Source organism: Sciurus carolinensis, chromosome 2 (assembly GCF_902686445.1).
Source record: "Sciurus carolinensis chromosome 2, mSciCar1.2, whole genome shotgun sequence".
Lineage (NCBI taxonomy): Eukaryota > Metazoa > Chordata > Mammalia > Rodentia > Sciuridae > Sciurus > Sciurus carolinensis.
Window position 1 is genome coordinate 67,859,670 of NC_062214.1, and position 25,013 is coordinate 67,884,682.

The window sequence follows — 25,013 nt, forward strand, 5'->3', positions numbered from 1 at the left end:
CCCCAGCCGAGGATTCTCAGTTCCACTCCACTGACCTATGTGTCTCTCCCTCTGCCAATACTACACTCTCTGGATTACTACAGCTCTATATTCAGCCCACTTTAATTTTTTTCTCTCCCATTTTACTTTTTTGTTGAGATTGTTTTAATTATTCTGGTACTATACTTCTCCAAATAAATATTAAAGCAAAGCAAACCTGTTGATGTCTACAAGTAATAACATCTCTTTTGCTTATTTTTATTATGCTGGGGATCAAACCCAGTGGTGCACATTCTAGGAAAGCCACTCTACCACTGAGCCATACATACCTGCAGCCCCCAAAACACTTTTACTCTGTAGGTTATTTAGAAATCCATTGCTTAATTTCAACATGTGATTTTTCTATGTATCTTTTTGTTACAGATTTCTTATTTAATTTCACTGTAATCAGTGACCATATTCTGCATGATTTTAAACTTTAGGAATGTTTTGGGTTTTTCTTAATGGTCTAGTATATAACTATTTTGGTAAATGTTCAATGTGCTCCTGAATATGTATTTTGCAATTATTGGTTACAATGTTCTCTGTGTGTGTCAATGAGGTCAATGTTGTTAATTTCATTTTTCAGATAGTCTTTCTTACTGATTTTTTAGCTTGTTTTATTAAATACCGAGAGGTATATTAAAACCACCCAAAAGTGATCATAAATTTGTTAATTCTTTTAACTTGGTGAAATTTTTCTTTATATATTTTAAAGTTATGTTATCAGGTAAATGTTTTGTGTTTTCCTGGTGGATTGATTTCTTTAATTATTATTAAATGCTTCTCTTACTGCCCACTGATTGTCCTTGTCTTTTTCAGATAGTAGCAACAACAGCTCTTCATGGGGTAGAGTGTGCATCTCTATCTCCCTCTATCCTTCAATTTCAACGCTTCTTTTTCCTGACTTTTGTAGTGTACCTGTAGTAAACATTGATATTTTAAAAATCTAATTTGGAACACTTTGCTTTTACACTTGGTATTCTCATTAATTTAGATTGAAACCTATCAGCATACCCACTGTTGTGGTTTGGATATGAGGTATCCCACAAAGCTTCTGTGTTAATGCAGGAATGTTCAGAAATAAAATGAATAGAGTATGAGAGCTGTAGCCTAATCAGTGGATTAATCCATTTGTTGGATTAATAATTTGAAAGAACCACTGTACTGGGTGATAAATGTAGGCGTGTGGGGTGTGACTGGGAGGCTGGTCACTGGGGGCATGCCCTTAGGGATTACTTCTTGTTCCTCTGGTTCCTCTTTCTCCCTCTCTGCGCCCCCCGTCCACCATGAGCTAAGCTGAATAGCTTTCCTCCACCATGTTCTTCCACCATGATGTTGTGCCTCACCTTGTGCCCAAAGCAATGGAGTCAGCCAATTATGGACTAAACCTCTGAAACTGGAAGTCACAATAAACATTTTCTCTTTTAAATTGTTCTTGTTGGACATTTTTGCCACAGCAATGAAAAGCTAACTAATATACCATACTCAGCCATCTTAATATGAATTTTCTATTTGCCTTGCTTGCTTTTCTTCTTCCCTATTTTATTTTATTCTGAACAACTGCATTTCCCTTTCTTTGTGGATGAAACTGCCAAGAGGAATAAAATCAAATGGGCTCACACAGACTCTTGACTGCTCTTCAGAATTACCTAAGGTTCTGCTAAAATGCAGATTTATTTTTTCACCCCAGAAGTGTTGAATCAAAATGTGCAGCAGGTAATAAACTAGGTGTCTATTTTAAGCTCCACAGGTAACTAGGTGTCTATTTTAAGCTCCATAGGTAATTCTGATGGACAGCCAGTTGAGCCATCCATCTTGATCGTATATCAAAATGTGACTGAGAAAATACCTTTAGAATCAGTACCCTTTCTTAGCACTTCAACAGTCCCTACACAGGGCCCAAAGCCACCCTGGTTAGATTCCAACTGTCTCCACCATGCACAGCCAAGAGGCACAGTCTTAGAAGATTCTTCTCAAATATATCTGAAGTGTCTGGAAATGCAAATACTCCAGGAAGCCTGAATCTCTGAGGTTGACCACCATGACAGGCTTGGGATTATCAGCTGGGCCCCACCTGCCTCCTCTGGTCTGATGTCTGGCATCACAAGACCAGCAACCTGAATATCAACCACTGTTCCCTTCTCCTCAGTTTCCCTTCAATGTCCAGCAGGCCTTTCTATAGGACTGGCAAACCTTTGTTCCCACTATGCAGGGAGATCTGTAACACTCTCTCAGAGGCCAAGCAATGTGAATGCCGAATTCATGCAATCACCATGCACACTGGATTTTGTTTCTGTTTTATTGTAAGTCATTATCATTACAATATTTATGGCACTGTGGATTACAATTTTTAAAAGTCATCTTGCATAGTCCTGAGCCCTTGTGTCCTGTGGAAAGAGAGGTTACCTTTTAAATTAACCACAAATGCCCTAGATGTTACAAACGTGTATCTCCCTCTTGTGATGTAGTTTAGTGCTTCCAGCTGTATCAAGAGAGAGTTGAAATTGGTATATCAGTTTTACCTTTGACAATCAAATGAGGGGAAAAAAACTGGAGGACAGAGAGCAGTGAACAATTTTTTACCTTAAGAAGAGATTTGGTGTTGAGATAAGATCAGAATAAATCAAGGGGAAAAAATACTCTGTTAACTGGAGACATAAAAGGTGATATCTTAGTGTGATCTTCTTCCCCCAAAATAACAATAATAATATTAATAATAAACCAATATCTATGCCATAAAGCAAATAGAGGCATCGCAGATATAAAATATCACATTATATATATAAGGCACATGTCACTGAACTCATAAAAGCAAATATTATGCAGAGAAAAACTGAGGCTAGTTTTTCTGTTCTTTCTACAATTCCTCAACCAAAGATTTTGTTGGGGAAAGAATTCTGAAAGGTTTTTGTGTCTGTTTGCCTGTTTTTATTTGGCCTGAAGGTTTTAAAAACACATTTTTATTAAGAACCAAAAGTCTCAGACCTTTTCAGTGAGCACAGTACCCTTTCTCCTCAAAGGGCCTTGTGGCCTGCATTGGTTGGAGCTGACTTTCATGTGGCTCTATAGTTTGAGTCCCTGCACAATATAGGATGAAGATATAAAATCTGACCCAACACAAGAGGCTGGGGTGTGTGTGTAAAGAGAGGAGGCATACTGTGCTCAAATTCTTCTTTGGAAGGCTCAGTTTCTCCTGTCAGCAGGACCCTGAGGAGCCTCTGTGGTCAGCCCTGACGCTGTGCTCAGGACTTGTCCCCTGTGGAAACAAGGCTGCAGACTGGAACTACTCAAGTGGTCCCCACTATTCCCTCCTGGAGGGTGACAGGAGAACCAGTCACTGACCTACCTGCCCTTATCCATTCTCCCAGAAAGCTGACACTGACTCCAGAGCCTGTCCTTGGACATTTCTCAGTGTAATTTTCTGACCTTCTGTGTTGTGTAGTTTTACTTTAATGTGGTCTGAGTGGGTCAGAAAGCAGAGAAGTAATGTGTGGCTTCCTCTTTCTGTTTCCAAGAGTTCCTTTGGGCCTGGCAGCTCCCACACATTCCACTTCAGAGGTTCAAACTTCCTGGGTGGTATGGCTCAGTGAGCAACCTGACCTGGGCCCCACTCCCTGTGAGGCCCCAGATGGACCCTCACAGCTCACAGGGCAGCTCTGCTGGCCAAAAGAAGGGGATCAGGGCAACACAGGTTAAGTTTCTCTCTTAGACAAAAAAAACCATGAGAAACCAGCAAAAGATAAGAAGGAAACGTGCTAAAACTCACTTCCTTGGTCCTCTCAGAGGACCTGAGAGAGGTGAATTCAAGGGCAATCTGAGAATTATCCTTAGGGAGCTAACAAATAAACAGTTACCAAATCAAGTGAAAGCAGCCCTCTGGGGCTTTACATTTCCAGGTATCTCAGATGCACTTAAGAGGAAATTGTTTAAGATTGTGCTTTTTCTTCAGGCCCACCCATACCACGTTTAGTCAGGTTTCTCTCTCCCAAACAAAGCTGGAATCATAGCTCAAAGAGGGTCAATTAGCAGCAACACCATAGGTGACAATAAACACTTCCACCTCTATTATCTCATTTGATCTTTACTCCACCCTGTGAGGTCACATTGTAGAGATGAAGCACCTGAGCTTGCTGGTCACAGGAAGGACCCATGAGCCCTGGACTCCTGCCTCCTGGTTTGATCCTTTTATCACTGTCCCATTACCATTTCTAGCTCAAGGGAAGGGGCCAAGAGCCCCGGAAGCCTGTCTCCTCATTCGATCCTTCTGCAACTGTCCCATTGCCACTTCAAACACATCTTTGGGAATTAAGTTGCTCTCTGTGGCCAAACACACCTGGGAAAAATGAGTTTCCTTAGCACTTGTGAAACCATCATGAGGATGGGCAAGTTGGGAAGGTGAAAGGACCAAAACAAAGTGAACTCTTGAAAAAGTCAAAAGTCTCAAGTGTATGAATGAATGCAATTAGAACTGAAACAGTGCTTTGGAGGAATCTTTGAAATCTTTGACCAGTGTGAGTCCTAACTGCAATAAAATCCACGGGCATTTGAATATTTAACATTTTAACTCAAGTTAACAACATTTTGTTAAACACATCTTAGGATGGAGGGAAGGCGAGAAAGAATGAAGGGCAGTATCTGGGATCTCTGTGGGTCTTCTTGGCCACAGGCATGGAGAGGGGAGCGTTTCCAGCTCCCAGGAGTCCTTGCAGCATGCTGTGCTGTGGGAATGACATGGGTTTCAAGCTAACGGCCATGCTGACCATTGGGAATGAGGTGCCTGTCGGCCCCAAGGCCATTCTTCAAACTGTCTCTGTCTTTGCCTTTGGTAGCTTCTTTCTCTTTCTTCTCCTTCTCCTCCTCCTCTTCCTCTTCTTCTTCATATTCATCTTCATCATCACTCCTCACATCCTGAATGTTCTAGACAAAGGAAAGAATTGGCTGTCAATGATAGCCTTTCAGGAAGAGTCTTGACTAAATATGCAAATGAACAGAGGCCCAGTTTAAAGGTCTGATTCCCTTGAGGAAAACCCAATATCCATGCAACCAATGATCACCAGGAAAGACCAAATCATGTGTCATAAAACAAACCTTAACAGACTTACAGAATTGATATTATGTGAAGCATATTTGCAGCCATAATGGAATTAAAGCTAGATGTCAATACTATTTACAAAAACAAAAAAAAAAGAAAAAGAAAAAGAAAAAGAAAATCTCATATATTTGAAAATGAAAAAAATAATAATAAACAATAAATGGGCCAAAGAGTAAGCCTCAAATAATATCAGAAAACATTTTGAACTAAATGAAAATTAAAATACAACACAACTTGTCTAGTGTGGCTAAAATAGTGCTTGAAAGCAACTTTGTAGTTTGTTTATATTGGGAAAGAAGAAATGTCTCAAACTATTTGAACTTTAACTTTAAGAAAACTAGAAAAAAAGGAGAGCAAAATAAACTCAAAGCATTCAAAAGGAAAGAAATGATAAAGACAAAAGAAATCAATTAAATTGAAGATAAACAAAATGAGGAAAAATAATAAAACCAAAAGCTGGTTCTTTGAAAAGACCAGAGCCTTGATAACTAATTAGTAAGTCTTAAAAATAAAGAAAGAGGGCGTTCCAAGATGGCGGCCTAGAGGGAGACTGCACCCACTGTCGCTCCAGAACCCAGGAGTTAAGAAGGGGAGGCATTGAGAGACTCGGACTGAAATAGAGCCACAGGTGAGTCTGCCCACTGGGTAAAGCTTGGCCCGGGGGGCAGGCCCAGATAGAGGTGGCTTATCGGAGCCAGGCAGGGCAGCTAGAGTCATCCACAGGCAGCCCTATGCACTCCGGCGGTGGGCCCCGCCCACACAGCCAGCTTCTCCAGGTTCTCGGAACGGAACTGGCCCGCTGGTGAGAGCCTTTCCGACCAGAACAAGCTCCGAGTCCCGGAGCCAGTGCAGCTCAGCGTACTCTGGCACACAAGCAGATTCAGGGTCCAGACAGGGCAGCCAGAGACTTCCCCAAGTAGTCTGGACCCCTGCGGTGGGAGGTGCCGTTCAAGGCTAGCCTCTCGGAGCTGACCGCCCAGTGAGAGACTTTCTACATAGAACCAGCCACAAGCCCCCGAACCAACGGAGAGCCGCGATCCGCAAACAGCCTCTGGGATCAGGGCAGGGCAGCCAGACACCTCTTCAGGCGGCTCTGCCCACTCTGGCTGCAGGCTCTCTTCTCGGGGCGTTCCAAGATGGCGGCCTAGAGGGAGACTGCACCCCCTGTCGCTCCAGAACCCAGGAGTTAAGAAGGGGAGGCATTGAGAGACTCGGACTGAAATAGAGCCACGGGTGAGTCTGCCCACTGGGTAAAGCTCGGCCCGGGGGGCAGGCCCAGATAGAGGTGGCTTATTGGAGCCGGGCAGGGCAGCTAGAGTCTTCCCAAGGTAGCCTTCCACACTCCGGCAGTGAGCTCCTTCCACACGGCCAGCTGCACGGTGCAGGCCCACAGTGAGAGCATTTCAGCACAGAGCCAGTTCCAAATCGTGGAACCAGTAGGGGGCTAGGGGCAGTTTTCTTCGGATACGCCGCTTTATCAGATTCCTCCAAGACATCAGGCTACTGAAGGCTGGGAGGTGATACACTGGAAATCTACCGGGACACTATAAGCCAATAGCGGAAAACTGCAATATCTCAGGGTCCCATTGACAACTGACCAATATGAGAAAACAAGGGAAGAAAATGTCCCAAACAAACCTAGATACTACATCAATAAAACCCAATGACAGCACAGCAGAAGAAATGTCAGAAAGGGAGTTCAGAATGTACGTAATTAAAACGATCAGGGAAGCAAATGAGGAGATGAAAGAGCAAATGCAGGCATTGAAGGTGGAGATGAAAGAGCAAATGCAGGCATTAAATGATCACACCAATCAACAGTTAAAAGACCAAATATGGGAAGCAAGAGATCATTTCAACAAAGAGTTAGAGATACTGAAAAAAAACCAAACTGAAATACTTGAAATGAAGGAAACAATAAACCAAGTTAAAAACTCCATAGAAAGCATAACAAATAGAATGGAGCACCTGGAAGACAGAACCTCAGACATTGAAGACAAATTATTTAATCTTGAAAGCAAAGTTGGCCAAACAGAAAAGATGGTAAGAAATCATGAACAGAATCTACAAGAATTATGGGATATCATGAAAAGGCCAAATTTAAGAATTATTGGGATTGAGGAAGGCTTAGAGAAACAAACCAAAGGAATGAACAATCTATTCAATGAAATAATATCTGAAAATTTCCCAAATCTGAAGAATGAAATGGAAAACCAAATACAAGAGGCTTATAGAACTCCAAACATACAAAATTACAACAGACCCACACCAAGGCACATTATTATGAAAATACCTAACATACAAAATAAAGACAGAATTTTAAAGGCCGCGAGAGAAAAGAATCAAATTACATTCAGAGGGAAACCAATAAGAATATCAGCAGATTTTTCAATCCAGACACTAAAAGCCAGAAGGGCCTGGAACAACATTTACCAAGCCCTGAAAGAAAACGGATGTCAACCAAGAATCTTATACCCAGCAAAACTTACCTTCACATTTGACGATGAAATAAGATCCTTCCATGATAAACAAAAGCTAAAGGAATTTACAAAAAGAAAGCCAGCATTACAGAACATTCTCAGCAAAATGTTCCATGAGGAAGAGATGAAAAACAACGATGCAAATCAGCAACAGGAGGCGCTAGCCTAAAGGAATAGCCAAATAAAGGAGAAACCAAATCATGTCAAAAACAAATATGAGTCAATTGACTGGGAATACAAATCATATCACAATAATAACCCTGAATGTTAATGGCCTGAATTCATCAATCAAAAGACACAGACTGGCAGATTGGATTAGAAAGAAAAATCCAACAATATGCTGCCTGCAAGAGACTCACCTCATAGAAAGAGACACCCATAGACTAAAGGTGAAAGGATGGGGAAAGACATACCATGCACACGGACACAGCAAAAAAGCTGGAGTATCCATCCTCATCTCAGATAATGTGGACTTCAAACCAAAACTAGTCAGAAGGGATAAAGAAGGACATTACATGCTGCTTAAGGGAAGCATAAATCAGCAAGACATAACAATCATAAATATCTATGCCCCGAACATTGGCTCATCCACGTACGTCAAACAAATCCTTCTCAATTATAGAATTCAAATAGACCACAACACAATCATACTAGGCGATTTTAACACACCTCTCTCACCACTGGATAGATCGTCCAAACAAAAATTGAATAAAGAAACTATAGATCTCAACAACACAATCAGCAATTTAGACCTAACAGACATATATAGAATATACCATCCAACAAAGAACGAATACACTTTCTTCTCAACAGCACATGGATCCTTCTCTAAAATAGACCATATTTTATGCCACAAAGCTACTGTTAGCAAATATAAGAACATAGAGATACTACCCTGTACTCTATCAGATCATAATGGATTGAAATTAGAAATAAATGACAGAATAAAAAACAGAAACTTCTCCAATACTTGGAGACTAAATAATACACTATTATACGATGAATGGATAACAGAAGACATCAGGAGGGAAATAAAAAAATTCTTAGAAGTAAACGAGAACAAAGACACATCATATCAAAATCTCTGGGACACTATGAAAGCAGTACTTAGAGGAAGATTTATTTCATGGGGTGCATTCAAAAAAAGAAGTAGAAATCAACAAATAAACGACTTAACACTACAGCTCAAAGCGCTAGAAAAAGAAGAGCAGACCAATACCAAAAGTAGTAGAAGACAGGAAATAGTTAAAATCAGAGCCGAAATCAACGAAATCGAAACAAAAGAAACAATTGGAAAAATTAACAAAATAAATAGTTGGTTCTTTGAAAAAATAAATAAAATTGATAAACCCTTAGCCACACTAACAAAGAGAAAGAGGGAGAAAACTCAAATTACTAAAATTCGGAATGAACAAGGAAACATCACAACAGACACGAGTGAAGTACAAAACATAATTAGAAGCTATTTCGAGAATCTATACTCCAACAAAACAGAAAACCTCGAAGACATCAACAAATTTCTAGAGACATATGAATTACCTAAACTGAACGAGGAGGACATACACAACCTAAATAAACCAATTTCAAGCAATGAAATAGAAGAGGTCATCAAAAGCCTACCAACAAAGAAAAGTCCAGGACCAGATGGGTTCTCAGCCGAGTTCTACAAAACCTTTAAAGAAGAGCTCATTCCAATACTCCTCAAACTATTCCATGAAATAGAAGAGGAGGGAACCCTCCCAAACTCGTTCTATGAAGCCAATATCACCCTGATAACTAAACCAGACAGAGACACATCGAGGAAGGAAAATTTCAGACCAATATCCTTAATGAACATCGATGCAAAAATTCTCAACAAAATTTTAGCAAATCGCATACAAATATATATTAAAAAGATAGAGCACCACGATCAAGTGGGTTTTATCCCAGGGATGCAAGGTTGGTTCAACATTCGGAAATCAATGAATGTCATTCACCATATCAACAGACTTAAAGTTAAGAATCACATGATTATTTCAATAGATGCAGAAAAAGCATTCGATAAAATACAGCATCCCTTCATGCTCAAAACACTAGAAAAAATTGGGGTAGTGGGAACATTCCTAAACATTATAAAGGCAATCTACGCTAAGCCCATGGCTAATATCATTCTAAATGGTGAAAAACTGAAAGCGTTCCCCCTAAAAACTGGAACAAGGCAGGGATGCCCTCTTTCACCACTTCTATTCAACATCGTCCTTGAGACTCTAGCCAGAGCAATCAGACAAACCAAAGAAATTAAAGGGATACGAATTGGAAAAGAAGAACTCAAACTATCCCTGTTTGCTGATGACATGATTATATATTTAGAGGAACCTGGAAATTCCCCCAGAAAACTTTTAGAACTCATAAGTGAATTCAGTAAAGTAGCAGGTTACAAGATCAATGCTCATAAATCCAATGCATTTTTATACATAAGTGATGAATCTTCAGAAAGAGAAATTAGGAAAACTACCCCATTCACAATAGCATCGAAAAAAATAAAATACTTGGGAATCAATCTCACAAAAGAGGTGAAAGACCTCTACAATGAGAACTACAGAACACTAAAGAAAGAAATTCAAGAAAACCTTAGAAGATGGAAAGATCTCCCATGTTCCTGGATAGGCAGAATTAATATCGTCAAAATGGCTATACTACCTAAAGTGCTATACAGATTCAATGCAATTCCAATTAAAATCCCAATGATGTACTTTGCAGAAATAGAGCAAGCAATTATGAAATTCATCTGGAAGAATAAAAAACCTAGAATAGCTAAAGCAATCCTCAGTAGCAAGAGTGAAGCAGGGAGTATTGCAATACCAGATCTTCAACTCTACTACAAAGCAATAGTAACAAAAACGGCATGGTATTGGTACCAAAATAGACAGGTAGATCAATGGTACAGAATAGAGGACATGGACACAAACCCAAATAAATACAATTTTCTCATACTAGACAAAGGTTCCAAAAATATGCAATGGAGAAAAGATAGCCTCTTCAACAAATGGTGCTGGGAAAACTGGAAAACCATATGCAATAGAATGAAATTAAACCCCTATCTCTCACCCTACACAAAACTCAACTCAAAATGGATCAAGGACCTTGGAATCAGACCAGAGACCCTGCATCTTATAGAAGAAAAAGTAGGTCCAAATCTTCAACTTGTTGGCTTAGGATCAGACTTCCTTAACAGGACTCCCATAGCACAAGAAATAAAAGCAAGAATCAACAACTGGGATAGATTCAAACTAAAAAGCTTTCTCTCAGCAAAGGAAACTATCAGAAATGTGAAGAGAGAGCCTACAGAGTGGGAGAATATTTTTGCCAACCATACCTCAGATAGAGCGCTAATTTCCAGAATCTATAAAGAACTCAAAAAACTCTACACGAAGAATACAAATAATCCAATCAACAAATGGGCTAAGGAAATGAACAGACACTTCACAGAAGAAGATGTACAAGTAATCAACAGATATATGAAAAAATGTTCAACATCCCTAGTAATAAGGGAAATGCAAATCAAAACTACCCTAAGATTTCATCTCACCCCAATTAGAATGGCGATTATCAAGAACACAAGCAACAATAGGTGTTGGCGAGGATGTGGTGAAAAAGGAACACTCATACATTGCTGGTGGGGTTGCAAATTAGTGCAGCCACTCTGGAAAGCAGTGTGGAGATTCCTCAGAAAGCTTGGAATGGAAACACCATTTGACCCAGCTATCCCACTCCTTGGTCTATACCCAAAGGACTTAAAATCAGCATACTACAGAGATACAGCCACATCAATGTTCATTGCTGCTCAATTCACCATAGCCAGATTGTGGAACCAACCTAGATGCCCTTCAGTTGATGAATGGATAAAGAAACTGTGGCATGTTTATACAATGGAATATTACTCCGCAATGAAGAATGATAAAATTATGGCATTTGTAGGCAAATGGTCGAAATTGGAGAATATCATGCTAAGTGAGATAAGCCAATCTCAAAAAACTAAAGGACGAATGATCTCGCTGATAAGCGGATGAGGACATATAATGGGGGTGGGAGGGGTTAGCATTAGGTTTAGGGTTAGGTTTAGAGTTAGGCTAAGGAGAGCAGTAAGAATGAAGGAAAGAAGGACTGTATAAAGGGAAAAGGGTGGGAGGGGTGGGGGGGAAGGGAAAAAAAAGAAACATCATTACCCTATGTAAATGTAAAAAAATAAATTAAAAAAAAATTCGAACTCCACTGTGGTAAACAAAAAAATAAATAAATAAATAAAATAAAATAAAATAAAATAAAATATTTTTATGATTATTTAAAAAAATAAATAAAATAAAGAAAGAGGCAGAGTAAAAATTCCAGAGAAAATGGGGGTATGACTATGGGTACTGCAGACTATAATTATAACAGAAAGCTATCAATATCTCTATGCATATTCATTCAACAGCTTAGAGGAAGTGGATCAATTTCTCAAAAACTAGAAAGGAATAAGACTTACTCAAGATGAAACAGATAACCTGAATATTCATATAACTATAATAGAAATTGAATTTGGAGTCAAAACTTTCTGGAAAAGAACAGCATTAAGCTAAATGGTTTCATTGGTAAATTCTATGAAATATATAAAGAAGAAATAGCTATAATTTTTATAGACTCTTCTAGATAATAGAAGAGGAGGAAGTGTGTCTCATATGATCTTATAAAGCCAGAATTACCCTGATACCAAAACCAGATAATGACAGTATAAGACAACTACAGACCAATATCAATTCACATAGCAAAAAATCATTAACAGAATACTTCAAACCAAAATAGGAAATGCATACATAATACTTCATGATGAAGTGGGATTTGTCCCTGTAATGCAAGACTGGCTCAAAACATTGAAATCATTAGTCAGCATAATCTATCATATTAATAATCTAAAGAAGGTATGGTTACATTAATTGATGCATAAAAATGATGTGACCAAATTCCACATACATTCATGATTTTAAAAAATAACCTCTTGGCAAAGAAAAAATAGAAAAGAACTTCCTCAATTTTATTCAAGGATAGCTTCAAAAACTTAGAGCCAACATCATGCTTCCAAATTAGTGAATGCTATCCCCCTAAGATTAGTAACAAGGCAAGAATGTCCATTTTTACCATTCCTATTCAACAGTGTGTTGGAGTTTTAGTCAAGATAAGAAAATCCATACAGTTTGGAAAGAAAGAAAGAAGTGTGTCTATTTGCAGATATAGTCATATCTGCAAAATCCCATGGAATTTACCAAAAAATTCCTAAAATTATTGTGGTTAGCAAATAATTAGAATAAAAGATCAACACACTAAATCACACATACACACCCCACACACACCCACACACAATCTTTATCACTAAATGTCCTCAACGACATTAGGTCCTAACCCCTAGAACCTGTGAATATTGGCAAAGTTTCTGGAGATTTAACTAAGTCAAGGATTTTGAGACAAGAAGATTATCCTGGACTATCCAGGTGAGCCCTAAATGCCATCACAAGTGTCCTTATAAAATATAGACAGAGGGAATTCCATACATAGAAGAGAGGCAATGTGAAGACGGAGGAAAAGACTGGAATAATGTCGTTATAAACCAAGGAAGTCAGAAGGCCCCAGAAGCTACATGAGGCAAAGAATAGATTCAGTACTAGACTGAAGGGAGCCCAGCCCTGATAACACCTTGGTTCCAGTGCAAGACTGATTATGGATGTCCGACCCCAGAACCGTGAGAGGACACATTCCTGCTGTTGTAAGTACCAGGTCTGTAGTGATTTGTCATGGTGGCCATAAAAACTAATTCAATCAGCATATCCAATTAAAAACTGACATTTAAAAATTCATAACATTTACAATAGTTTCAAAAATGAAATAGACATCCACCAGAGCAGGTATAGGATCTGAACATAACATCTACAAAACTCTGATGAAAGAAATCAAAGACCTAAATGATTGTATAAACACATTATGTTCATATATTGGAAGACATAACAGCAAAATTACTGATTATTCTCAAATTGATCTATGGATTGCACAAATTATCAATAAAAATCCCAGCAGGATTTCTTGTAGACACAAACTAGCTAATTCTATAATTAATATGAAGAGATTAAAAAAAACTTGAAAAACTAAAGCAATTCTGAAAATGGTGAACAAAATGGGAGGAGTATACTATTCAATTTTAAGACATACTATAAAATTAACAGTAATCAAGACAGGATGGTATTAGCAAAGGTATAAACACATAGATCAGTGGAATGAACTGGATAGAGACTCTAGAAATAGATTCACATGAATACGACAGACTTGACAAAGGTTTAAAGAATAGTCTTTACAACAAATGGTGTTGGAACAATTGGACAATAACAGGCAAAAAAGTAAACTTTGATTTGAATGGCATACCTCATAGAGAAATAAACTCAAAATAGACCATAGATCTAAATATAGAAAGTAAAACTATCAAACTTTTAGAAGAACACCCATGACCTTGAGTTGAACAATGAGTTCTTAGACATGGCACAAAAGTATAACCCATAAAATAAAAAACTGACAAACTGAGCTTCATTAAAATTGAAAACTTTTGCTCTAACCAGAGAAGGAAAAGATAAGTTACAAATTGTGGGGGGGAAATATTTGTGAATCACATGTCCAACTTGCGTTCACAATAAAGAACTCTCGAAGCTCAACAGTAAGAAAACAACATATTTTTTTAAATGGGCAAAATGTATAAGAATAGGCACCACAAAAGAGAATGCAGGATGACAAGTAAGATATGAAAATATGTTCAACATAATTAGCTATTAAGACAGTGCAGGAGTTAGGGATATAGCTCAGTTGGTAGAGTGCTTGCCTTCAATGCACAAGGCCCTAGGTTCAATCCCCAGCACACCCCCGCCAAAAAAAAAAAAAAAAAGACAGTGCAAATTAAAACCATGATGAGATACAAGTCCATTAGAATTGCTAAAATTAAAAATACTGACAATACCAAGAGCTGTCAAGGATGCAGAACAACTAGAACTCTCATGTCTTGTTGGCAGAAATTAAAAATGGTTCACATTCCCTGGAGAACAGTTTGGCAGTGACTTATAAAGGGCAGTACATATTTACTGTAGTTACACATACTCAGGTGTAGGTTTCAGCAGACCTACACTTGAGTAGCTACCTTGGAGAAACAAATATTCACACAGAACCAACATTTATAATAATTCTATTTATAATTGCCAAAAATGAAAGCAACCCAAATATCCTTTAATTGGTAAATGGACGAACTGTGATATATCCACATAATGAAACAGTAATTAACCATAAAGAGGAACAAACTACTGACACGTAAAATGTTGAATTAATCTCAAAGATATAATGCTAAAACAAAAATTAGTCTCCAAAGGTCACCTACTATATGACATACTAACGTCATTTACATGACATTCTTGAAAAGATAAAACTATAGGGATGGAGAATAGGTAAGCAGCAGTGAGGAATTAGGTTACAGAAAAGAGTTATTTTGAGTGATGGAATTGTTTAATATCCTGATTATGGCAAAGGCTACACAAATATATACACATGTTAAAATTCACAGAATAAAGTACATTTTACTGCTGATACTTTCAAAAATAACACCTAAAAAAGATTTCTTTTTAAAAAACTAACATAATTGGCTAACCCCAAAACCACTTGCTAAGTAAGGCATTACTCCAGATAGGCATTTTTGTTGTTGGGATATTATTATTGATGGTAATTAGAATGTTTTCTGTTTTCTTTTGCAGAGGCTCATTAAAGACAGTTTTTAATTAAGAATTTTATGTTTCTTCATCTTCTTTCATTGCTTCTCAAAGTAATTTTGCTAGGAAATCTCGTAGAAGAAAACCATTACCCTAAGAAAGGGGGCATAGGATTAGTATAAATTGACCCTCTTTGTGAAAAATAAAAGATGGTATGAATTATTAAAACAAGTAAGAGAATTCTACAAGTCTAGTCATAGACATGACCCCAGGGTTACCCACTAAGCCAGTTCACAAGCATCTCTATTAAACCCAGTTTAGAATGGAGGTTGGGGGAGGAAGGTGAAGGCTGTTTCCTCTCACATCATTTTTTAAGATGACATTCCATAACCATACAATGTATTTTTCCTCTTGTGACCTGAGGATTAAAACTGACCACCTCCCAAGAGTCTCAGGGTAGATGTAACCAAATACTCCTCTGGGTGCAATCTGCATGAAAACATGGCTTTTGAAAGAAACCAATGTGCATATATTCTGCTGACTTAGTCAAAGAAATTTAAACTTCATGGGACTTTTCTCTGTAGGTTGTGTGCTTTTCCACAACAAAGAAAGCATCTCAAAATAAACAAATTTCATTGCAAACGTTGAGGAATAAACTGGGTATCTGACGATACAGCAGTAAAAGGTAAACTTTCTCTGGAATACTGGGAGCTGGGATCTTGGATCCTTATCCAGATAGAGTCTGCCAGGACAGGGCCATGCTCCGGGAATGTCAATGCCCCTCAGGCTTCCTATTCCTTTATCAAAAGATTTTTTTAGGGAACAGGGGGAAACTTGAAAAAGAACAAAGAACCCAATTTCTTTCCAGAAAGACAAACTGGCATCTACCCACTTATTTCTTTAAGACTTGGAGAGTTGCATTAGCTGAGAAAGAAATCAGTCCTTAGGTGCCACCCTATCTCCCCCCAGTCACATCCTCTATACCCTCATCTCTAAGAAGAGGCCCTGGACCATATGGCACCTTTTGGGACTTAATGGCATCTCCATGATCACCAAGGTTGGGAGCACTACCGACTTTCAGTGAGCAGAAGCTAGAGATGCCAACATCCTTCAGTGTACCTCACATTCATGTGTCCCACCAGACACATGAGCAGGTGAAAACCCTGCTCATGACTAGAATCAAACACCATTTTACGTCCAACTACAGTAATTGTTGCATGGCTTTAATATATTGTCTTTCCTGGGTTCCACATCTGCAGATTCAACCCATCAAGGACCAAAAATCAAGGAAAGAAATTGCATCTGTACTGAACATGTATAAACATTTTTATTGTTATTATTCCCTAAATAATACATTATAGCAACTGTTTACATAGTACTTACATTGTACTAGGTGTTTTAAGTCATTTAGAGATGATTTAAAGTATATAGGAGGATATTTGTAGGTTCTATGCAAATACCACATCATTTTGTATAACAGATTTGAGCATTTGCAGATTTTGGTATCCTGGTGCAGGCGGGTTGTCTGAGAACCAATCTCCTATGGATGTGGGGAAACAAATCTGTTCTGAATTTTCCATGCATGCAACTATGTATATAAATCAAAGAAATAATATAATTTGTTTTGTTCTAAACTCCACAATTCCAGAAAATCATGTCACTGATGGAAACACTACCAATGACATTTGAATCACCTGCATCAACCCGTACTTATAGTTTGCCCATTTGTATAATTCTACAAATATAAAAATACAATCATCTGTCAGTTTTGTTATGCTCTCTACTATAATCATGCATACATTTTACTCATGAAATGTGTATTTTACCAGAAAACCCTTTAACCTTATCTCTTTTTTTAATGACAGTTGGGGCATTATGTTATTTTTTGCAATTACATTTCTAGGTAACTTATATTACCTAGTAATTTAATATCAGACTTTTGAAGGGTTGTGGGTGTGGCAGGACTGGAAGCCACTGCCTTCGATGATGAATCAAGCTCAGAAAGGAGCCTGTGGATTTCTTGGCAGTAAGAGTTTGTTGGATGGACATGTAGGTGGCTTCATGTTATGCAAGGTTGAATAGCAAAGATTGGACAGTGTGTGTGATCCAAGTATAAATCAAATCTTATTTTACATTCAATTTTATCTTAAATATATCATTTTTAATATAAAAGTAACAGCAAAGACACTTAAAAGTCTTACCCTGGACCAGTCGCTGAACTAAGCAGTTACTATAAGCAATAATATTCTCTCATCACAACCATAGGATATAGGAAGCATTCTCTATTTTAAAAGAGAAAAGTTGAGCTAGAAGAGGTTCAATAACTTTCACAAGGCATACAGGGTAAAAACAGTCCTTTGCAGACCCCTATTGAAGAAGGCTGTGCCAATACTTGGAAAGGCAGGGGCTCCAAGGAGGCACACACCCCAGTTCTGACTGAGGTCAGTTCTCTATATAAGAAATTGCCCTCTCCTCTCCTCCTGAGCTGGGCACCATCTGGCTCACCATTTCTTCTCTCCCCCATTCTGACCTTGCCCTTAATGCCATCAGGACTGGTCTGAAATAATGAAAATCATCCCTAACTAATGATTTTTACTAGGTGAGACAAACACTGACATGTTCTATTTTAGTTCATTTAAAATTGATGGTCAAGATTCTAGGCAGTGGACTTGGCAACCTATTAATGATTCGCAACCCACCATTTGAAAAACACTAGCTAAGGTATAAGTTTTTTCTAATCAGCTGAAATCAGAAAAACTTAATAAAAGATGGAGACCACATGTTCTATAAAAATATTTGCATATTCTGCAAAAAAGAAACAAACCAATTTATAAATCTTTTCCAGCAATTAAAAGACTTAATAGAAAGCAAAAACAAATCGAATGTGCTCTAGGGGAAAACCAGAAATGCACATAATTGCTAAACATCAAGCCACAGTGTTTTCTGGAACTCTACCTGTCTGCTTTGATTGAGTGCCAAGACTTTTCTTACACGACCAGCATGGGTCCCATTCTTGGAATCAACCAGCCTCTTTTATTTTATTACCCTTCACACTTTTGTACACCAACAGTCCCTGCTGGGTGTTGTCACAGGGCTGCTAGAATTTACCAGGTTACCAGATTTTGTTTCTGGGCTATTAGAACTCATCTGATACAAATTGTTGACTCTGAATCCTCCCACAACATGCATAAAAAAGTATTCAAACCTTCTTTGAATAGTGGAGGGGTGGTTTTAGGTTTCAGCAGACCAAGAACTGTGGTGACCACACGGTTCTCGTGTGCCAAGGCACAGTGCAGCACATCTGCTCATTATCTGCCAGACCCAGTTTCCCCTTGGTGAAGGCTTAGCAGTCACCATTTAAGAGAGCAATTTACCATTCTGATCATTTTAGATAATTTGCTTTCCAGAACTAGTGAATACAATTACTATTCAACTGAGTTTTCTCCGAAAGTGCTCTGGATCCTCTAGAATAAATTATTAACAATATTATTGATTTCATAACTGAAGGTGGAGGAATGTAATTTTTGTAATTTTAAGAGCTTAAGAGTTTTTGCCCCAATGGTTCCCCTTTGGTCACACAAAAAGACAGTGAAAAGTATGAGGAGCAAGTATGAGGCTTGGTGGAGACCTTGTTACTGGTCCTAATAGATCTTGGAGCTCCCATGTCACTAAACAGGAATGGTCCTGGGAAATCCTGTTGGCGTGGTACACTCCATGGGCTGAGGAGAACTGCATTCAGAGGACAGGCTGGAAATCACAGTCACCATGAAGGAGATTCTCATCAGTGCTAGAGCATTCCATAACTGGCAGAAACAGAACATCCTGAATTTGGGACCAAAATGACTTCACCTTATTGAAGTCATGTCAAAAACCAAATTGTCCTACATAAGGCATGTTGAAAGAGAGGGGCATGAAGGTGAACTGTCTCACATCTGAAGACTCACTCAGACTTAAAGTAGGTAAATATCTAGTTTTCCCAGAACCAATGTTGAAAAATTTGTCCTCCTCCCACTGAATGGTCTTGGTACCCTTAACAAAGGCCATTTGACTGTCTTACAAGGGTTTACTTCTTGGGCTCTCTGCTTTACTCCATTGGTCAGACTGTCTGTGTTTATAGCAGTACCACACTGTCTTTGTAAATTTGCAGTAAGTTTGGAAATCACGAAGTGTTAAGTCTTTCAGCTTTGTTCTTTTTTGTTAAGATCATTTTGGCTGTTCAGGGTACCTAAAATCTTTTAAATTCTGTGGTACTTAGATCTATATTGCTTAAAACATAACCTTAAAAGTTGCCTATTTATAGTTCCCTGATTTATGGAAGAGGAAATAGAGCCAATTTTTGAGACAGGTTCAATGTATACAGAATGCCTCCTTTTAAGTTTCAGGGCCAGACACAAAAGCTTTCTTTTATACTGTCCCAACTTACCAATGTAAAACAGAAAATGTTTTATCTTGATTTATTAAATAATAAATAGACTTAATTATTATTAATCAAATTATCTGATTTTAATTATAATTTAATTATCTTATTACTGCATTATAATTATTGAATTTCTTTCTATTCCTTAGAAAACTTGCTAAGACTTTGAGGAATTAAAAATGAGCTTACAACTGGGTGCCTTGGCACACCCCTGTAATCCCAGCTACTTGGAAAGTAGCCAATCTGGACAACTTAGAGAGACCTGTCTCCAAATAAAAATTAAAAAGGGCCGGGGTTGTAGCTCAGTGATATGGCACCGGGAGTTAAAGAGGGAGAGAAAGTGCTTCTAAGAGGAAAAGCAAGTTTTAGGGCTAGATGGACTCTAGGGGGTATCTGGTCTGACATCTCCATCTTAATCCTTTGAAACTGAAATGCCATACTCATTTAATAGATCCCATTCCTCCCTCTCCCCAGCCCCTGACAATCGTTCTGCCTTCTGTCTCTATGACTTTGACTACCCTAGACACCTTGTATAAGTGAAATTTTACAGTATGTCTTCTTAAACTTATCTCACTTAGCACAATATCCTCAAGTTTTATCCATGGTTTAGCGTGTGGCAGAATTTGTTTTTTTAAGGCTAAAAATAATATTCCTTTGTATTATGCTCCACATTTTACTCATCCATTCATCAATCAATGGACACTTAGGTTGTTTCCATGTTTTAGCTCTTGTGAATAATGCTGTGTGAAAAATCTGCTTTTAATTATTTTAGATATATATCCAAATGTGGAATTGCTGATTATGTAGTAAGTCTATATTTAATTTTCTGAGGAATCACCAGACCATTTCCACAATGGTTTACTAATTTTAAGTTCCACCAGCACTTGTTATCTTCGGGTTTTGATAGTCGCCATCCTAATGGTGTGAAGTGGTATCTCATTGTGGTTTTGATTTGCATTTCCCTGATGAATAATGATACTGAACATCTTCTCGTGTGCTTATTGCTCATTTGCATACTTTCTTTGAAGAAATGTCTCTTAAATCTGTTGCCTATTTTTGAATCAGGTTGTTTGAATTTTATTTTGGTATTGCTTTGAGTTTTAGTTCTCTGTATATTCTGAATAGTAATCCTTTATCAAGTAAGTTATTTGCCAATATTTTTCCCATTCTGTGGATTGCCTTTTTCTCTGTTGATAGTCTTTTGATGACCCCAATTTAAAAAAAAAAAAATTCTTAGAGTTCAATTTGCCAAACATGGTTTGGCGGCATCTAGTAAATTAGACCTGGCAATTCTACTTAAGGAGAAATTCACACCCATGGTCACAAGGAGACATTCATCAACATGAGTGGAAGGACACAAGTTTCAAGGAGTGGTCACTTCTAGAGAGGAAGAGAGGGAGAAAGGGGAATAGAAGAGTCAGAATGTACTGGAATAGACCACCTGTCTTCACTAGCTTCTCACAAGCAATTTCATCTAGTATACAATAGGTACTTGTTCAGTGAGTGAGTGGTGAGTGGGAGTGAGTGAATGAATGAACCTATACCACAGCATTAATTAAATACCATCTAAATGTAGATGACTTCTGAATTTAAATCTCCAGCATGAACCTGTCCTCCTGGCTTCAAACTCAAATAATCAAGAGCTAGCCAATCTCTCAGTTGTCTAACAGCCTTCTCAGATTCTGATCTTCTCCACCTACACTACCTTTTCCTCTGTTCTTTCATCTTTCAGCAAATGGAATCACCATTCACTTGGTTGCTCTCAGCAAAAACCTAAAAATCCTCCTCTTACAGGATATTTCATTTTCCAGCCTATTGCACTCAGTTGAGCTCTTTGATACAGGCCCCTGCACTTCTCAGCTCTCCAAAAGTTGTCTCAGCGATTTCTAAGCTATATCAAATCTCTGTGGCCAGACTCCAGACTCTGAGCTGTCGCGGCCTGTGACCCCAGAGTAAGCAGGCACAGCAGTCTGCTGAGCTGTGCAGCACATGTCTTAGTCCTGAAATACCCACTACAGACCTGCGTCCCCTGCAGCAGGACTTGTGGCGGCCACTACAGACATTTCCTGCTGGACAGTGCCACTCCCTGTCTTAGAGGAACAAGATTGCTATTCAAACAGTATTGCTCCTGCCCTTCTCTGGGGATAGACAAAATATGATTTGTTCTTAGACAATTTCAGTCCATCAACCCAACTTCTAAAGGAAATGCATTACCTTATGATCAACTGACCCACAGTGGAGTGGTCATTGCATGAAGCTATGCTACACCAGAGATTCCCAAATGATGTGTCACAGAAAGGCTAAAAGGAATGCTGAGATATTGATCCCCTCAGTCCATGGGGTAACTCTATCTTAGTTCTTGAAGCTACCAGAGCCCCAGGTGCCTAGAGTCACTTTGGTCACTCCTCCTACTTTGGGTCCCACCTAAGTTCACCCTCGTGTACTGTACAAAAATCAATTTCAGATGCCATGAAGTGATGAAGGCTGGGAAATACTGTCCTGGAGTCTAACCTGAAAGCTGAATGAAAACGTTCCAACAAGTAGAAACCTTATCTCACTTTCTTCTGCTAAGAAGTCCTCTTAAGTATGAAGGCTTGAACTAAATGCAAGAGGCTGGGTGATTCAAAGGTGGATCTGGTGCTTTCTATAGAGAGAAATGTGTGTGTAGTGGTACAGGTGAGGGTGGTTGCCACCAGCATGTGGCATGACCATTTCCTTCAGTCATTATCATATGACACAGCATGAAAATGTTTCACCATCCTGTGTTTTTTATGTGAATGTATTCCTATCCACAGTAACCACCCTGAATGTACAAAACATATAACACAACCAGTATCACTTAACTATTATATGACTCTCTACCGTGTTAACCTCCACCAAAAAAAAGAGTTTAAACTCAAATCCTGATATGCTTTCTACTTATTTTTGACATGATTTTAAAATGTATTTTAAGATTCCAGAAGAAACATGTTTTTATTAATTATATGTGATTTGCCAATTAGTTATAAGGTAAGTGTCTGGACCTGGTCTATATTCCTCAAATACAATTGCAAAAAAAAAAAAAAAAAACCCAACAACTAACCTCAACTATGAGAAAAAATACATACTAATGCTCACAGGATAAAATGTTCACTTCTAGTAAATGAATAATCTCTGCCCACTGTACTTCCACATATCTCTGGGAATGATATTTGCAACTATGTCTTCAATAAAACTGTAGTTGTATATTTGAAATGCTGTAACTAAACTCTCTGCTCAGGAATCTGTGGTTTTGCAGTAATGTCAAAAGCCCAGGAGGTTGTGAATGACTCATAATGTCCCACAGCTTTGTGAATGACTCCATGTCTAAATCCACACTTGGCAGTGAAACAAAGAGCAATATAATAAGCATTTTATACCATTTTGAAAGCAAATGTTTAGCTTTCACTGTATTAAAAAAAAAGAAGCACATTCAGTCAAAGTTTAATTTTCTGTACTAGCAAAATACTTTCCTTTTTGCTATATTAGTTCTTATTATCCAAGTTGACAAGGTCACAGAAAAAAACAATTGAGTTTTTCCCTTTTTTTTCTCCTCAAAGGAGTTACATTAAATCTAAATTGGGTTCTTGAAACCTGGCTACATATAGACGTTTTCTTTTCAGTAATGTGGAATACAAATTTTCTAGATCAGTGCTTCTCAAACTTTAATGCGCACGAGTCATCTGTGATTCTTGATGAATTGTAAATTCTCAGTGACAAGGTGGCTAATTGGACCTGAGATGTTGCATTTTTAACAGTCTTTGGGCATTACACAGGCTGGTGGTCACAGACCACACTCCAGGCTACTTGCAGGGCCACAAACCTCTAGAATGCTGCTGTGGGTGGAAAGAAAAATTTGAAGCAGAATCCCTTCCTTACCTAGGTCTCTTTCAAGTTCTAAAATTCCATAATTTCAAATTGATTTCCTTAGTCTATTTCATGACTAACATTTCAGTTCAGAGAGGAAACATAAAATTAAAAGTATATTTTATCTTACAAAAATAAATGGTTATTTAAAAATAATTAATAAACCATGATTCATCTGAATCATGTTCTCAATTCTTTAGGGATACATACAATTTAAAGAATTCTGTTTTTTCTACTAAGGAAAAAAACCCAATGTACTTATCTCAACAGACTGAATTTTCATTTATGAAGTTTTTGTTAGCAGAGAACACCTCTGTGACTTGAGAATCTACTACTTATGTTAAAATTTGCAGGAGAAGAGTGTTTATTGAGATGTTGACTAAGTTTATAAAGGTGGGGAAGAGTAAAGATATCTCCGGGTTTTAGGAAGTGGACCCAGTAAAAGGAAGGATGTCCATGTAGACTTTTCCAGTGATGGAGAGCACACACACAGCTTATTTTTTCTACTTAATCTAGCGAATCTCAAATTAGATTCACTTAGGGTTGGGAAGAAGACTGCTTAAAATTCCAATGTTTGGGTCCTACCTCACAGATTCCTGTTCAAGTGGTCTGATTTGGTCTGACTATGAGCACTTTCCTGCCAAAGCCCATAGTCAGTTGTAGCCAATGTTTCCAGTAAGTAGCAAGTTGATCTCAAGTAAAAATAAGGAATTCTGGAAGATCTCAGGGTATGAGCAGTGTATCTTATTCTGTATTAACCTTAAATATGAATATAATCTCCTACTGATTAAAAAATACATGGGGCACAAATAATAATAATGACTTTTTAGTGAGTTGGCTTGTATTGAATACTCCCAAATTTTTTTAATAGGTCTTTTAAATGAAGGTCCTCAGAAACATTAAAGCCCCTGTCACCAAATGTCATGCTTTCTCATTCTCAAACAAAAGGCTCAGATGACAACCTGATCAAGCAAGCGGAAATTTAACAAAAAGGGAGTTAACTTCCAACAAGAAAAGAAAATTACCAGCACCACAAGATCCCCGAACAGAGGAAATGTGACAGTGGTGTAAGCAGGAGTTAAAGGTCTTAATCAATTTCAAGCTCAATATGAATTAACAGCATAATGTGACTATCAGCAACTATATACAAAAGTAGGTTGCATCAATAGAAATGGAGTTGTCAGAAAAAGAGACCTAACAGACTTGCTTGACTATGTATTTGTCAGACCATGTATTCAGCTTATGGAAGCAGAGTTGGGGATGATGAAGGCCAATAGGGTTGGTCACTGAACAGTGACCAGGTGATTCTTTTCTACTCTGGGGAGCCCTCCAAAACTGGGACATGGTCAATATCACTTATGAGATATGTAGTA

General features: G+C 38.1%; 1 protein-coding gene across 2 annotated transcripts in view; it reads right to left on the reverse strand.

Moving 5' to 3' along the window:
• Positions 1–2,319: 2,319 nt before the first annotated feature.
• Positions 2,320–25,013, reverse strand: part of Cers3 (ceramide synthase 3) — a 101,206-nt gene continuing 78,512 nt past the window's right edge. For both annotated transcript variants that reach the window (XM_047540128.1, XM_047540129.1), the window contains one exon: positions 2,320–4,938. In XM_047540128.1, coding sequence (XP_047396084.1) covers positions 4,765–4,938 — 174 coding nt within the window. In that variant the 3' untranslated portion in view covers positions 2,320–4,764. The remainder of the gene's footprint in view (positions 4,939–25,013) is intronic.